This window comes from Dysidea avara, chromosome 10 (assembly GCF_963678975.1).
Source record: "Dysidea avara chromosome 10, odDysAvar1.4, whole genome shotgun sequence".
Taxonomy (NCBI): Eukaryota; Metazoa; Porifera; class Demospongiae; order Dictyoceratida; family Dysideidae; genus Dysidea; species Dysidea avara.
Genome location: NC_089281.1, coordinates 19,227,018 through 19,238,994, shown reverse-complemented (window position 1 = coordinate 19,238,994; position 11,977 = coordinate 19,227,018). Strand labels below are relative to the sequence as shown.

Genomic DNA, 11,977 nt, shown 5'->3' with positions numbered 1-11,977 from the left:
CTGAAATAACAAAATACTTTATTAGAAAGAAAGCTCTAAGTGGGAAAATTACATCAATGACAGCATGAATGCATTTAGGAGAAACACAAGTTCCCTGATTGATTTATTATTATTCTCTTGGTAATCGGCATGACCCACTCTTCCTTACCAGAGCTAAACACGTATAGCACAGACATACAAAAACTACACACATTTGAATTGTGTTACAAGTTCAGATGAGTCATTATAGGAGGAAATGATATCAAGTAACATCATTCCACCAAGTAATGATGTTACTTCAAGATATCATTTCCTCCTGTAATGACTTGTCATTATTAAAGTGTGTTGTGTCAGACACTCTCAAGTGTTTCATTCATTGCTGTGTGGCACCATAGATATAATAACACTTACCAGGATTGGAAACGGAAGTGGGTGCGTGTGGGATCCATGTTTCGGTTACTTTGGTCAGAGCAGTTCCACTGGATAAAGTAGGCACTACTTGTTAGTTACGGCCATGAGACATGTGCTCAGTGTACAAATTAGTTTAAATACTCACAGGTGAAAAAGATACAAGCCCATATTTCATCAAGTCCGACCCGCGGTTTCGACTGACACAGTTACAAAAATGAAATTTACAACCAGCAGAAACTTTTTACCTCAGTATATTGCAGTCTAGCGACTCCATTAGTGTGTAATACAACCTTGTAGCAAAGTAGTTGGAAGTGAAATTAGTACAGAAAGTGAGTTATCTGTACCAATGCAGTAAGGTGAAACAAGGCAAAGGCTGTGACGTAACATTGGGGATTTTGTACACAAATGATGACATAGAATACTTCCGTTTCCAATCCCAGTAAGTGTTATTGTATCTATGGTGGTACAGACAAAGGTTTGATGGTATGATATTCAGTACATTTTATGGTGGTTGTGTAATGAGTGATGTAAATGTATACAATGACGGTGTGACTTACTTCATTCTGCTTGGCAGATGACTCCACAAAAATGGCATTCCATGAATCAGCGAGACGCTTACCCTCCTCTGTGGAAATCACCCTACACCAAAAGCTATCATATACTGGATTTATGGATTTCATACAAATCTTACCTCTGCATGTGAAGGTCTGTCTTATTTCCCACTAATACTAATGGTACTCTGTGGAATGAGTTTGCAGTAGCTCAGCCCCACCCACATTAATGTACTACACTCACCTGCTACGACTGCTCACTCCCATTGTGTCAAGGATTTTGTCGTGAATCACTTTGATTACCTCAAAACTGCAAGAATTAAAAATGATATTACACTTACAGTGGAATTTCTGGTCTAGGACAACATTTGCTCCCAACAAGCCTAACATTAAAAAGCAGAAATGGCTCCAAATTCTAATGTATCCATTTTAAAGCAATTCCATTGTAAAACTGTCTGATCACCAAGAGCTATTTAATACCAGTATATACATACATACCTCTTCTGGGAGTTGATAGAATACACCAACACATAACCATGTACATCAACACAATGAGCTTCAGAGAATAAAGAATACTCATCCTGTGGAACAGTTAAAATAAACCATGTAAATGCAAGCTACTATGGATATACATGCAAAGGATTACATTACAAATATTGTACAAAAATTGAGGAACCAGTTCACTACTACCAATATTGCTTGACAAACAGAGCTTTAAAAACATGAGGTAATTCAAGTATGCAATCAAAACCAGCGGTGTTGCTTGTTATTCCCAACTGTTATGCAGTCAGCAAGTATGGAAACAATTAACTAGTGCATTAGAATGCTACATGGAAACGCCAACTGTAACAGTCTATCTATATAAAGGGGTTTTTGTACATGGAGGAACACCATTAATGGCTTGGAGACTCCAGAGCTAAGGCCAGTTATTTTTTGGAGAACTCTACTTATTGGCTTGGCTTACTATAATTTAGTTGCTCAGACATCTAAAGTATCCCCAAAGTTGTGATATATGTGCAGATGGCAGACACACAACTTAATTACATTACCCTTTGTGCATGCTACAGTAATTAACTACCAACTGATCCATGCAATAACACAATGATCTCAAAAGGTCAACCCTATTTAGGCAAATCAAATAGAAAAAATGAATACCTGTCCTGCAGTGTCAACCAGCTGTATCAGAAAGTCTTGGCCGGAATACTTAACTCTCTTTTCAAATGCTGTATAAGAGAACAATTCTTCAGTTTACTATTAGCAACAAACATTACTATTCTCAATTGAAGGGTGATAAGAATCCACAAATTGGTCCTCAACGAAACGAATAACCAATGATGATTTTCCTGCACGAATGAATTAGAATATACCGGAGAAGTAAGGCCTGTGATTTACTCACCTACTGCTCTGAATCCCATCACAGCAATTTTTCTTGTTTTCGGCGGCATGGTTCATTTCTTACGTACGTTTCCTATAAACAAGTACTTATCACATACTTAAAATTTAAGTCACACCATAGATAATAGACACCCCCTACTATCTATGGTCACACGGTGCAAAGAAATTGTTTAGTAGGCGCTAAAATAAGAAAACTCTGTATGCGCTTATTGAGTTACTTCCTGTTTTCCTCTAACAAACAATAATAATAATAATATTATTGACGTAACCAAGGGGGATCTCCATGTGAAAAATGTTAAATGCAAGCAGTGAACAACCAACCTATTAATTAATTGATTGGATACAACGTTAGCCGAAAGCTGGTAAGATGAGCGAGGTGCAATTTATTGACGTAAAGCCGTTCGTCTCTTGTTGCAAGGATCTAGAGGTCATTTTTCACGTTCCTTCGACTATCAAAACTTCTACTAGACACTATGTAGCATTGCGTGAAGTAGGCGAAGAGGAAAGTGAATTCAGCTGGGTATGGTCGGGGCGAACTGAGCCACTAGAACCGGGGAGTAATGGAATAACAGTTAAATGGCGGAAAGGAAAAGTTGTTTTTGCTAGCCGCGTTCTCCCTAAGTTATCAGATGGTAGAGAGTATTATTTTATTTACTGCAATGAAGATGGGACTACCTTAGGAAAGAGCCGCCCTTTTCAGTTCTGTACAGACTCGGATGAATTCTCCTCCATAGATCTGCAGAGTGTTCCTAGCGATAACATGGTACTGGTTAGCTTGCATAAAAAAGTTCCATCAACATGCGGCTCAGAAACTAGCTTGCATAGCAACGGCAGCTTGAGCTTCGAAGTGGTCTCAGAAGAACGTTATACCGACACTAAAGAGCTTTCTGCACCTGAGGATAAGAATACTGAAGAGCCATCTTATTTTAATACTAGCGTTTCATCTACTGTGGTACCAGCAAAGATAAATGTTACGCAATTAACAGCTAAAGGCTCTGAAGATGGAGTTACAAAAGGGGATGATTTACCAAGTGCTAGTTACAGAAATGTACCAAGTGATAATAAATACCAAAGCCTAACAGTTGTATCTAATGACTATTACAAAGAGACCATAGAATCATTAAAGCTTCAAATAAGTTTATTAACAGATGGACTTTCTAGGAAGGATCATGTCATAGAGGAACTAAAGGCAGAAATTGCAGTACTTAAAGATCAGAGCATGTTAACTAGTACAGTAATGGTTAATTCTCCTAAACAAGATAAGGAAAAACAAATTCTAACCAGAAGAATACAGGAAGAAACCAAAAAATCATCAAAGTTGGAAAAGCTCTTGCGCAGCAAGGAAACAAGGATTGTATTCTTAGAGAATGAAGTGGCAAAGCTGAGGGATGAGTCAGTCCATGGTATTGAGAAAATTAATCAGCTAGCAGCAGAAAAAGGTACTGTAGCTGAACAATTACAAGAACAGTTTCAAGCTGTAAATGCACTACAGATAGATAATAGAAAGCAACAAGAACAGATACAATACTTACAAACTGAACTATACCAAAAACAGGAGCAACCGAGGGACCAAGGCCAAAAGACTGCATGCATAACAGATGATCAACTTGCCGGTACTAGTGAATATTTGACACAAAAAGAAAAAACTGATCTAGTTATCCCAGTAAGTGCAGATCAGAGGAGTAAGCTTTATGTTACCCTCTTCAAGCAAGAACCTTTTGTATGCTACATATGTAATGAAATCTTACCAGCGCATACACAGGAGTTTACAAGACTAAATCACATCCAACAATGCAAAGGTCGAGTGTGACACAATATTTAGCTGTGTAATCTTCATGTAATGTATAATTCTTGTGACTCATTGCATTGTTTTATAAGCTTGTAAATGATGATCATGCATACATGCAAAAACTACTTGCAGCATCACGTGTAACTTGATGTAAAAATGAATTCTTTATAATTCAACTTTGGTATGTCCGTCAATCAATTGTTCCTTCAAGGAACGCTAATTCATCTCTAGGAGGGATACATGCGTCAAAGTCTCTTTTTTGAATTGTTTTTCTCTTTGCTTGAATTGTCTGTGTATAGCTCTCTCTAGCTACGTACGCAATAAACATCTCCGTAGCTTTAGCGATCACCATCAACGCTTCTTGTCCAACAATACTAACATCAGGGTCACTTTTTATCATCATCCGAACTCTGTTTAGTGGTAGCTGTACGTGTCTGTGTCTGCCGCCGACAGTGTCTGGAGTTTGTTGTTCAGCGGCGCCATTGGTCGCGTCACTCTGTTGTCCTCCAGTCGCGTTCGTGTCATTCTCCATAATATCATCGACATCGTCTGGGGGTTTCTCTGGTGATAGCCTCTGATTTGCGCTATCCTCGCTCGTTGCCATTTTGGGGTTTTGGCGCGAAACAGAAAATGATTTAAGATTTAGTAGCTATGTAGGTTATATTAATTACGCAGTGGATACTTGCTGGAACGAAGGCAGAGAGAAACCACAAGCACTGGCCCTCCAGTAGCGACGGAACTTTTCTTGAAATGCAGAAATCCTGATTCTCGAAGTTTAATGCGCGCATAGATAATATTATCTATGATGTGCGCGAAGTAAATTTTAGCTGTTGTAAAATTTGCGACACCACAATAATTTATGCTGATTAAGTTTTTTACAAGATTAATAAACAAGCCTGCCATAGGTATATACTATGGTATAATATACTACAATGTGAAAAATGGTTTTGAGAAAACAAGTAAACTCCACTTGGGCAGTTCAGACCCTATATCAGTCCATTAGGTAATGCAAACTTATAACTTGTGGGATGTGTGTGGGGGAGGTTATTGTTCATTAGCATGCTGAAAGACATTTTCTGAGTTGCACTAACCTCAGCATAAAAATACAGCCTCACGTAACTAATAACAGTGACGTCACAGTGGGATGAATAGATATGCATGAGAAACAATCAAGTTTGCCTGGCCTTAGGTATGACATTATCAGTGTTGGGCAAGTTACTTTGTAAAAGTACTAGTTACATATTACATACAACTGAACTATTTAGTTACAGTTACATATTACCCATAAAATAAAGTAACTATAATAATATTACATATTATATTACTTTGTGTCCACAGCCTTAAGCTGTCACGTGTGAAACTACCACTTTATCACGTGACATGATTGCGTTGTTGGACAATGTGCAAATCTTAGTTATAACTAAGAAGCTGGTGAATAAGCTTCATTCAGTAGGCTTTGTTACTTCGTTTTGGCTAGGCGTTACTCAGAGGATAACTAACGAGATTAGTAACTTCGTTACTTGTAGTAATAATATTATGTAATATTAGACTCGTTACAGTAACTATATTACTTAGGTAACGCATTACATTTGTAAGTAAAGTAACTTGAGTTATATTACCTGTTTTTATAGCGTATTTCATTATATTACTTAGTTACCACAAAAGTAATAATATTACGTAATGCGTTACTCCCAACACTGGACATTATAACACCAACAAACACTACAAGATCAAGGAATACATTTTAATGTATATATGTATTCAATAATACAACACTAGAAAGCTGTCCTATTATGCTACAATAACATGTTCCAACTCATATTGGATACAATATACAAAGTAAATAAGAAACAAAATATGCCGATGTAGGGAGAAGATCTAATACTCATCTTAAACTTTTTCCACATAATTTGACGGTAACATTCCCCTCTGACCCGTACGCTCTACGCGCCCTTCCATCCATCCTTCATCAATGATCTCTGCATCGACAATGTAGTCTCCTTCTTTGAACGATACCTCATCATCATCGGCAGCAGTGTAATCGTACAATGCTAAATATCGTGGCTGTAAGAAGAAACTTCTGAATTACAAAAACACCTAATAATATAGTCAATTGTGTTATGTGCGTGCGTGAATGTGCGTGCGTGAATGTGCATGCGTGCATGCGCGTGTGTTGTGAGAGTGATTATACTGCCAAGCTGTAATGAAGCTAGTTTTAAAAACGATATTTTTGGGAAGGAAAGCCCAAATTTTTCTGATCCCTACCACTAAGCAGTATGATAGTGCTGTACATTAGGGACAAGTTGGGGACCATGAAGGTTTGGACTTTTCTGATCAAAAATATCACCCTAAAACCAGCCTCACAATACCTTCATGGCACCTTGGCAGTATTGGTTAGGTATCGCAGTATTGGTTCAAGTCCAGAAGTTGTGACCTTAAACTCTTCCTACTTTTTCACTGTTAATATCACTTCAGCCCGACAGTATGCCTTTTGGCATACTGCAGTTAAGTAAGTACAATGCATGCTTCATGGACGTACACCCGTGCCCTCCTAATTACCTTTGTTGACACCGTTTCGCAGTAGCACTACATGATGGCTTCTCTACAATTGTAACGGGAATAGTTTTCGTTGTGACTGGATTGATTGCAGATGTCTTTCTCATAGTGTTATTCATTTGTAATGGCCACTTTGCTATTTGACAATTTGAGGCAAGAAAAAAAATAAGACTAGTGCCATTCTTTCTTCTAATATGGTATATACAGGTTCAATGTAAACAAACAAGTACAAGGAAACTTAAAAGTTCAATTAGGTATCAAAAAGTAAGTTGCCTACACCTGAAGATATACTAGTAGACACTAATTCAGTCATGGGTAGCTATAGACTGATACTATCTACAGGCGTAGGTGACCTCCCTTGTTTCACTACATTTTATTTCTTTGATCCATAATATTTCCTTGTATTTGTACAGTAATAACAACTACCATACTATTTGAAGAACAACAATGATTATTATATATGTGTTGGCAGAGATTTTAAGTCGAAAATTCTTTACTATCATTTGTAAACAAGCTTCTCGGTTCTCTCTACCTCTACATAAGTAGCAGGTTTTACATACCCAAGTTCAATTCTTTGCAAAATAGCCATTCACTGACAGTTAACAAAACCAAATATTACTTGCAATCAATGAACACAGAAAGATATACAGCTTGTCAACACTTACCCCTCCTGGTGGAGGTGCTGGGGCCTTTTGTGATGTTGGGTAGCTGGGCTGTGATGGAGGGTAGCTAGGTTGTGATGGAGGGTAGCTAGGCTGTGATGGAGGAGGGTTATAGGATGGCTGAGGTGCCGGCGGCTGAGTGTAGGACATCGGAGGAGGCTGGTTGTAGCCTAATGGGATAGAGGATGCATCGTCATTGACATTAACACTTTTGAACATATACAGTGTATTACATATTAACTTTGTATACTTTATTATTGAGAAGGAAGTAGGTGGGACACACTCTAGTAGTAAATATTACTTTGTCACAACTCTGACTTTAGAGGAAATTTCTTTTGTAAAGAGTATAATTAAGCTACCAATGCTGTTGATTTGGGACCCAGACAGACATCCCTTATACAATATATAGAGGGGTTCCCCAGAAGGCCAAACACCTCATTTACACTATCCTGGGTTAGACAGAGTGGAACGTCAACATCGCGCAATGTCGTTTCTCACGAGTGCGCAAGATTTTAAAAACTAATTAAAGGGCGTGACAGCTATTTCGCTAGCAAGTTGTTATTCCTGAATTAAAGGACGTCAGTACCACCCAAGCGCAATGTCGTTTCTCGCGAGTGCGTGCGATTAAAAAACTCATTAATTAGAGTGCGTGGCAGCCATTTCACTAGTGAGTTATTATCGACTCGCTAGCAAAATGGCTGCCACACACTTTAATTAGTGAGTTTTGTAATTACATGCATTCGCAAGAAACAACATTGTGCTTGGGCGGTACCGTACTTACTGAAGAAATGCAACAGATTGTGAACTATGTCTTTAAGCTAGTGGGTGCTCCTTTCACTAGGAATATCAATGTATCACCAGAATGAACTGTCACAGAGTCTACCGGCAGTATGGCATGTTGTAGAAAACTTTTAGTTAGAAAATCCTTGAAAAAAGCAAAGTAGTGTTGTTAATCCAATTATCCAATTTGAGGATCCTCACATTGTATCTTATCCCAAACCAGAGGAGGGTGGAAGCGGTTTAGATGCTGGTAAAATGAATTATGCAAAACCATCGATTTCTGGGTGAACTAAAATGTGTGGACGATGTAACAAAGTGTGGCATTGTTGTTTGGTTTTGAACATAAATACCTTGCTAGCGCTAGTACTGCTGTGCACGAAATATTGTTCCATCAGTTTTGCCTACAAAACTAAGCGCTTTTACAAAACAAAATACATCGTTTTAATCTTTACACGAAGCACAACCAAAATATGTAGCAATCATCAGCAATCACTGCCCATTTGCTAGTTTTGTATTAGGACTATTGAGGTTCACGTGATTAAACTATGCAATTAAGGTAATATTTTCAAGTAGCGCCTGAAGTGCTTCCACCCTCCTCTGATCCCAAACCAACTAGTGCCAACCCACCTTGTCTATATAGTCATGTCAGGATGGGTAATCGATTCAAAAACAGCAAACCAGATTGTGCTCCCAGGGTAAGAAGTGTGAAATGGATGTAAAAGCTGGTCAATTCTACTGTTTCCTGTTTTTTATGCATCAAACACTATTAGTAAAGTGTTCTTCCATTAACAATGTGTGACCATCACAAGTAGGTTTTTTTTCCCTGAGGGAAAATCTTCCTGATTTTTACAGGCTGGCTGCTATCCACCAAAGTTTTTTTTCCTCAAAGTTTCAAAATGAATGGTTTAAATGCATAAAAGATCCTGAAGTGAAAATTTTCACCCAGGCTTGGAATTTCAGATGATGATGATCTTCAAAAGTATCTCTCCCTAAAAAAATCCCATTATACGGTATAACAAAATAATCTGATTTTAGGAATTTGCATATATACATGCACTTCACTTACATTTTGCACAATTTTTCATGACAATACCAACATTTTAGCAAACATGATGCAATACAGTTTAAACACAAGAAGTTACATCAGTCACTTATTTTCATTTCAGATCAGAAATTAACTAAAATCCAATCATAATTGAGAGCTCACAACATTACAAGCTCAATAGTATAACAACAGTTAAATAATAGTATTGGTTACAATATTAACCACATCCATTATAAGCAGTTGAGTACACTATTAGAGTATTAACAATCTTACTCTGTGGTGGTGGTTGGTGTTGGTATCCTTGCCCAACACTTTCCATGTCCTGTGGGGCAGTACGGTAACCAGACTCAGAGGCCAGGCCAGCAGCACGTGTCATTTGCTGTTGGGCGACTGAGTCAGAAACCTGGTGGAATTCCTTCAGTGAGGTCCTATAATCCTTTTGGTACTCCAACTGTATGAATGTTATTGAATTAGAATACATGTAGGAATTCTCAGTTTAAAAGCCACAAGTTAAAATATGGAAAATGTGACACACCCGAATGTCTACATGTATATATATGTTATAAAAATATAGGCCACACCCAGCATTTGTCACAAATACACATCAGCCTGTACAAAACATGTCTGTACACTGTACACCATGCATACATCACTATAGGCACAACTTTACCCACATGGTGACACAAAACACGCACCCCCACACACATGCACAAATGCATAATGTACATACATACACACCATACTGCCTTGAATTATGGCTAGACTTGTATAAACACCTGGTCAGTTTAGTTGCCAGGGGATATATATAGAGCAATATAGAGCATCATTACAGAAATAAAAACCGGGTCTCAAATAAATACCTAGTGTAGTAATCATTTCTTATAAACAATGAAGTGAAGAACATTGCTGAAAATGTGAAACAAGCACCAGAACTGAAGTTTGAAGTTGATCATGAACACTGGTCCCATAATATATAAACACCCAGTCTTGTACAGTAGATAAGTAAAACTTGTTTGAAAGAAATAAATGGCTGGGCCATAATTCGAGACAAAACGGTACATACATACAACACACCTCACACATACGCACACTTCTCATGTTTGGCACAGGGTCCATCACACACAAATGCGCATGCAGTTTTACTACAGAAGTAATAGGACCTACTCCAGAGCTACACAGTGTCATCAGTACAAAGCAAGTAAAACAAACAACAACTGACATTGACAAGGTAGCTTTCCAAAGCAAGTCATTAACTTGTTAGTAGTATTGTTTTCACAGACATATTTACTAAACTAATATTTCTCAGAAACACAATTCCAAAACCCATTACACAGTAACAGACAACACTAGTCCCTGAATGCTGTGATTATTATTGAAGCCTTGTCATCATCACACTAAGAACCAGTCAATACAATACAGTAATCCGTTGTCACATTTTTGCACTTTGTTGCAACATTGGTCAACATTCAGGAAGATATTTTGGATGGACAGAAAAGTCACACAAATAAATACTCCAATAATCCTGAATAATGATGACACTACATTATTTTTCCATACAATATGGCAAGGGTGGTATATATGTGCAAGTTATATGCAGCTTGTAAACCTTCATCTAGGTGTTTAAAGAACATGGTAGTTAAATGAAACCCAGCAATTGCTGTGTTCTAAAATGGCTGCTAGCTAGTTACAAAACTGGGTGGATACAGCTTCAAACACCGCGCCCACATCTCACCCTAAACACACACAACTTATTTATTACCCCAGTTTACAAGGGCATGGAAACAATTCAACACACAAAATTTGTGTTGCCTACCTGACTCTGTTGCTTGCTTTGCTGTTTCAGCCGCAAGTTTTCAGGAGTATCAGCCACTGCTGTAAATCTAGTAGTGGGATAATGCCTGGAGGAGACATAAATAGCAATGTGAGTTGAAACTTAAAACAGTCTTAAATTAGTCTGAATGGTACTAATTGATATTAGTGACATAAGTTAATAATTCCTTTTTACTTGGGATAACCAAAAAAGACATTCCTTTGTGCTGGCAGCTAAGTCACAGAAAGGTTTCTATGTTCACTGAAACTTCATTACAAATTAGTTTACTGTTTGCAAAATATCTCAGCAAAATTTCCATATTGGGTCATGTTTCAGAGCTTGTCAAAACCACTTCCCTGAGTTCCCTCACACTTTAACGATTTTATCACATCTTATTGCTACAACATGACACCTAAATGTTGTACCCTGTTACAAATCCAATCCTTAGTGTGAAACAGAGCATAAAATTAGAAATTACAAGCTCCAGTAAAGTAATTGTGGGAAATATGTATTGTAAAGGGTTGGCCAATCTTTAGGGACCAACAACATGTTATAAGGATTACTCACGTGTTACAGTAGGGCGTCTTGTTGTATCCTTTGTACGTCTTCATGGTCAACCTCAATCCACACTCCTGGCACTTGAAACACGCTTTATGCCATACCTACCCGACAGAACGACGCGGTAACAAATACTGTATCACCCCGACAGTAATTGAATGCTTTTATAATCAATTTGCAAGTGCAGAGATAAGTGGTCTTTTTTCAAAAAGTTTACCTTGTCCAAGCAGTTGAGCTTTTCAACTGGGTAGACGGTTTTTTTACACCCGGCGCACGGAGGATTCATTTTTCCCCAGGACTAAGTCACTAAAATGGCGGCGCAGGAGACACAAAACACAGCGCGATAACTTGACAAACTACAGTAGCACACTCGTTCTCCTTGCGGTGAAGAATATAAGTCACGTGATGTCATGTGATTCAAATCATCTGTGATCTCACGTG

At 38.0% G+C, this 11,977-nt stretch overlaps 3 protein-coding genes across 4 annotated transcripts in view; all 3 read right to left on the bottom strand.

The window, feature by feature from the left end:
* Positions 1-2,495, bottom strand: part of LOC136268895 (GTP-binding protein Rheb-like) — a 48,625-nt gene extending 46,130 nt beyond the window's left edge. For both annotated transcript variants that reach the window (XM_066064361.1, XM_066064359.1), the window contains exons 1-7: positions 2,338-2,495; positions 2,213-2,284; positions 2,097-2,164; positions 1,440-1,522; positions 1,186-1,251; positions 1,082-1,129; positions 948-1,029 (exon numbers count right to left, since the gene is read on the bottom strand). In XM_066064361.1, the coding sequence (XP_065920433.1) occupies positions 948-1,029; positions 1,082-1,129; positions 1,186-1,251; positions 1,440-1,522; positions 2,097-2,164; positions 2,213-2,284; positions 2,338-2,386 (468 nt within the window). In that variant the 5' untranslated portion in view covers positions 2,387-2,495. The remainder of the gene's footprint in view (positions 1-947; positions 1,030-1,081; positions 1,130-1,185; positions 1,252-1,439; positions 1,523-2,096; positions 2,165-2,212; positions 2,285-2,337) is intronic.
* A 1,820-nt stretch (positions 2,496-4,315) lies between these two features.
* LOC136236824 (DNA polymerase epsilon subunit 4-like) lies at positions 4,316-4,729 on the bottom strand. The gene has a single exon (XM_066027055.1). The coding sequence runs from the start codon at positions 4,727-4,729 to the stop codon at positions 4,316-4,318; it is 414 nt and encodes a 137-aa protein (XP_065883127.1).
* A 1,126-nt stretch (positions 4,730-5,855) lies between these two features.
* LOC136268890 (LIM and SH3 domain protein 1-like) lies at positions 5,856-11,969 on the bottom strand. Its single transcript, XM_066064354.1, has 6 exons — positions 11,754-11,969; positions 11,546-11,640; positions 10,982-11,066; positions 9,442-9,619; positions 7,347-7,513; positions 5,856-6,189 (listed from the first exon to the last, which is right to left on the bottom strand). Exons 1-6 carry the CDS (start codon positions 11,820-11,822, stop codon positions 6,016-6,018), a joined length of 768 nt encoding a protein of 255 aa, XP_065920426.1. The 5' UTR covers positions 11,823-11,969; the 3' UTR covers positions 5,856-6,015.
* Positions 11,970-11,977: the final 8 nt, after the last annotated feature.